The sequence below is a fragment of the Geospiza fortis genome, unplaced genomic scaffold (genome assembly GCF_000277835.1).
Source record: "Geospiza fortis unplaced genomic scaffold, GeoFor_1.0 scaffold10, whole genome shotgun sequence".
Lineage (NCBI taxonomy): Eukaryota > Metazoa > Chordata > Aves > Passeriformes > Thraupidae > Geospiza > Geospiza fortis.
In genome coordinates, this window is record NW_005054326.1 from 318,950 (window position 1) to 324,019 (window position 5,070).

General features: G+C 50.4%; 1 protein-coding gene across 1 annotated transcript; it reads left to right on the forward strand.

The window, feature by feature from the left end:
- Nucleotides 1-2: 2 nt before the first annotated feature.
- Nucleotides 3-3,268, forward strand: FBXL14 (F-box and leucine rich repeat protein 14; the record flags this gene model as incomplete). Its single annotated transcript, XM_005421067.3, has 1 exon — nt 3-3,268. A coding segment is annotated over one exon (921 nt), but the record flags the coding sequence as incomplete, so codon positions are not given.
- Between the last annotated feature and the right edge of the window lie 1,802 nt (nt 3,269-5,070).

Consider the following 5,070-nt stretch of genomic DNA (forward strand, 5'->3'; position numbering starts at 1 on the left):
CCCACAACCTCGGCGGCTGCTACAACCTCACCGACAACGGGCTGAGCCACGCCTTCGTGGCGGAGATCAGCTCCCTGCGCTCGCTTAACCTGAGCCTCTGCAAGCAGATCACGGACAGCAGCCTGGGCCGCATCGCCCAGTACCTCAAGGGCCTGGAGGTGCTCGAGCTCGGAGGCTGCAGCAACATCACCAACACCGGCCTCCTGCTCATCGCCTGGGGCCTGCAGCGCCTCAAGAGCCTCAACCTGCGCTCCTGCCGGCACCTCTCCGACGTGGGCATCGGGCACCTGGCGGGCCTGACACGCAGCGCGGCCGAGGGCTGCCTGGGCCTGGAGCAGCTCACGCTGCAGGACTGCCAGAAGCTCAGCGACCTCTCGCTCAAGCACCTGGCCCGCGGGCTGGGCCGCCTCCGCCAGCTCAACCTCAGCTTCTGCGGGGGCATCTCGGACGCGGGGCTGCTGCACCTGTCGCACATGAGCAGCCTGCGGAGCCTCAACCTGCGCTCCTGCGACAACATCAGCGACACGGGCATCATGCACCTGGCCATGGGCAGCCTGCGGCTGTCCGGCCTCGACGTCTCCTTCTGCGACAAGGTGGGGGACCAGAGCCTAGCCTACATCGCACAGGGCCTCGACGGGCTGCGCTCGCTGTCCCTCTGCTCCTGCCACATCAGCGACGAGGGCATCAACCGCATGGTGCGGCAGATGCACGGGCTGCGCACCCTCAACATCGGCCAGTGCGTCCGCATCACCGACAAGGGCCTGGAGCTCATCGCCGAACACCTCAGCCAGCTCACGGGCATCGACCTCTACGGCTGCACCCGCATCACCAAGCGGGGCCTGGAGCGCATCACCCAGCTGCCCTGCCTCAAGGTGCTCAACCTGGGACTTTGGGAAATGACTGAGAGTGAGAAGGTCAGGTGAGAGGAGGAGGAGGGTGCCCCGAGACCTCCATCTCCTCTGGAGGGACTCACTGACTGACTGACTGACTGCTGCAGAGGAGGAGAGAAAGAGAGAGGGGCATGCACAGAGACATGCTACCCACGCACTCTGGCACCGCAGGGAGGAACACAGAGGGTATATCCTCGACCCTTCTGTGCTGCCTACCTATCCTTGCTGTGGAGGAGGAGGAAGGGGGACCAGGAGGACAGAGAGAAAGCACCTATCCATTTTCCAGGTCATGCCTCAAGCTCCATGCTAGGGAGACAGAGCCCTCTCCCTTCCCACAGCATCCTTCCCTGCAGGAGAGGTAGAAACCCACACTTATGCACTGGGGCTAGAGACACCCCTCTTTATCCCCACTCCCACATTCCATCCCCTCAAGCACTAAGGATGGATAAAGAAAGACCCTTGTTCTGCCATGTATTCAGAATAGATTATTTTTGGTTTATATAAAGGAGAGTGGAAATGGAGATGGGAACAAAAAATAGTTAACAGCAGCAAAGGCTTCCTAGCTACACTTGTGCACCCAGCCACCCAGTCATCCTGAGCTGGGCACAGACAGAGCTTTTGATAAAACAACCATTCCACCTCTGTGCTTGCCCCTCCCCTGTAAACACATCTGTGACAGAAATACTGCTCCCTAGGTACATTGATTTTTTCCCCCCTTTTAAATCTCTCTTCAGTCTCCAGTTTCATGTTATTCTCTGCTGTGGGTGGATACAACCTCCCACTATTCCAGTTCTCCACTGCACTGAGACTAGCGATAGCTACAGCCTCCCCTTTTGTCAGTATGTTTCCATGTCATCCTGCACTATGGGTAATGGAAAAGTCCAGGCACTCCATTCTCCCTCCCCATCTCTCCACTGGAGATGAATACACCATTTCCTCCTTCTCCTGTCTCTGGGGACTGGACACAGACCCCACTCTCTTAAGCCTTTCCATGCACTGGGGGACTCTGAGAGTTACTGAGACTTGTCTTCCCTTTCATCATTCTCTCTTTTTCTCCCCTCCTCCTCCTTGGCAACGGGGACAGACATATCCAGCCACATATCCATTCCTCTCTGGGTTGGGGGTGAGCAGGTAGAAAGGAGTTCTCGCTCCTCTCTACCTGGGGGACATGAGGAAGAATCTCCAGCTTCATTTCTGCTTCATTTGAGATACTGTGACCTGTTTTTATTTTGAAATGCATAAAAAAAATTACTGCTACAAAAACAGCCTCTTACTCTCCCATCTATCCCTTGCTTACATCCTGTAATTGATCCCAGTTTTCCTCACTCATTCTCCCCTTTACAGTATTCATTTTCTTACATGGTTTTATTTTTAAAGACATATGAAGTTGCTGTTCTTGTGGATTTTTAAGTACTTTTTTTTCTGCTGAATATATTCTATATATATAAATATATATATGATGTCTGGCTACCTCGTTTTAATTTGTTACTTTTTTTTTTCCCTCCTCAAAAGCCCTGGAATTCTTACAAGAAAGAGATTTTGAGACTGAAACATTTTTGTGCCTAGACTGGAATAATGCCCCTTGGGTTTGTTCTTATTTTATCCCCTCCTCCACCCCCACCCCTTTTTTTAATTTTTTTTTTTTAATTTTTAATTTTTGTTTTTATGCTTTCCCTGCTGTGTCCCACCTCCACATTCTGGTTGTGCCTCTCCCTCCCTCTTCACTGGGAACTGGGGACCCAAACTGTGCTTCTGCATTTTTACTCTTCTAGCACAAATATGTAACGTGAGAATCCACACTGAGGATTGGGCTACTGTTAACAGAAATGTGTAAAATGCAAGTTTGTTTAAAAAAAGAAAAATTATATATATGGATATATGCAAGTGCTTTCCCCTCCCCTCCTAAGCCACCTACAAAAGGTCACTATGCCAGGCTTCCTGTTTGTAGGTGGAGAGGAGCAGAGCTGGCCTGCAGGCCCCAGGGCTGCCATGTGAAGGGGAGGAGACTGAAGTTCATCTGTCTTATCTCTGTTCTGTCAATAAAATGGAGCTGGGTCTTTAGATTATTTTTTAATTATTATCTGAAAGAGGAAGAGTAAGTTTGGGTTTTGTTTTGTCTTTTTTTTTTTGTTTTGTTTTTAAATATCTTGGCTTTTTTTTTGCTTATCTGTTCAAAATCTCAAATCCTCCACAGTAACAGGCCAGACCACGGAGTTAACACAAACCCGGAGACCCCTATGGATTAATTGTACTGTTTGTGAATTTGTATAAAAAAATAACAAAGATCCTCTTAAAACATTTTATATTCTTACAGTAAAAGGTTAAACATATTTATATAATAAAAGAGGAAATATGAAGTATGTTTTTGAAAAAAAAAAGCCGTATATGTGTTGTCTGTACTTATTGAAGACGTGTGTGTCTGTTGGGCTTGGTAAGAGCAGCCTTGTGGCTGATGGTGGGGTTTGGGGCTGGCTCTGCTGAGGAAGGCAAGGAGCCTCCTCCTGTGCAGGATGCTGGGTAACATCAGCAGGAGGAGTTTGTGAGGAAGGGGTTTGGCAGGACCAGCGAGGGTGCTGGCAGCATCCCTGGGGACAAACCCTGCTCAGACTTCTGAGTCTGAGGTCACACAAACCTAAAGTGCTGAAACTTGCAGCTGAATCGACTGCTTGGTGATAGAGGACAGCATTTGTGGGGGGAGAAGGCGGCCCGTATTTCTTAATTTTTTTAAGCTCCAGATGAATTGCTCGGTGGAGGACTTTTTAGTCATTTAAACTGTGGCCCTCCCCGGATGGAAGACCCATCAAATAAAAACATTTCCCAGCACTGACAACCACCAAAAACCTGCGCCCTTGCAGACCTGGAAAATCTGAAACGTCTTGGTTGATTTCCACTACCCAGCCGAAGATTAAAGAGAAAGTAAAAAGTGGAACCGTGTTTAAAAAAAAAAAGTTTGAATAATCTAAGGTGTCCTTTGTCCTCTACCATAATCTTTCTCCTCAACGTTATGACTTTTAACCCGATGCGGTCCCTTTCTGGCCTCCCCGACGTGGGGTGTTTTATTGTTGCAGGAGATGGAGCTTAAGCGGTGTTTATAGGGCAGCCACAAAGCCCGTCCGGCTCCCCCAGCCCGGCGACGGGGCTCGCTCGCCCGCTGCCCCCTTCCTGCCTCGAAGGAGGGGGAATGCGAAATGGTGGAAGAAGGCAGAGCCATTGTTCAGCAAAGTTAAAAGAGGAGCTGTCCTTGCTTGCTTGCTCAGTCATGCATACTCAATCTGGCCGGGCCCGAGTCCCTATGGAAAGGAGGAGGGCGATTCTTCCCCTCTTTTTAACATTCCTCTCCAGGCCTGGCTGTATTTAAGCTGCTTTCCTCCGCGCCGAGGAGGAGGGAGGGGGATGGTCTGAAGTTCCTGTACATTTGCATTTTAAGCACTTCCAGCGCTGAGCAGGCCACTTTGTTCCCCGCTCCAGCGGCCGCGGCTGGGTGCTGCTCCAGGTGGGATGCCCTGCCAGAGGAGGTGCCCTCGGCGCCCGCACCTGTCCGCCCTGCCCAGCCCCTGCCTCCGCAGCTATTTTGGCTGAGGCTGGACTGGGCAATCTCATTGCCAGCCCTGCCCACCTCACCTCTTAATGCAGTGCTGCATTTCAAAGGGGAAAGCAGCGCCTGACTCCGGCCCTCTTAAAAAGAAACACCATCTCCTCCACATCCTAAGGACCCGGACTATCTCAGGGTCTGGACTTTGGGGTGTGTGTTGTTCTATTCCCTCCTTTCCAAGACTTCCAAGCTTTCTGCTGGGAGTCCATTGACAAAAGCTGCATTGTTCGCTTTAGGGAAAGCCACCACACTTGGATCTAATTGAGCCTGACACTATATCCATCTTCCCCTACTTGGAGGGAGGTGTTAGGGTCTGTCTTTCCTGCATTAAGAAAAGAGTTTACAGTAACTTCTTGATGGAAAAAGAGCATGTATGTATGAGTGTTATAAACAACAGGAATTCCAGATCAGGTTCCCATAACAGCTGAAAACGTAATTGCTCCTGGGGTCAAGCAGCAGTCCCAGCCAAGGATGAGGAATGATAAACCTCTCATAATGTAGGTTTGTTTCTGCTGGGTTTGGGTGAAAGTGGTATCTCCTTATTAAGCCCCAAGTTCACCTGGATAACAGGGGGACTGTTTCAATCTG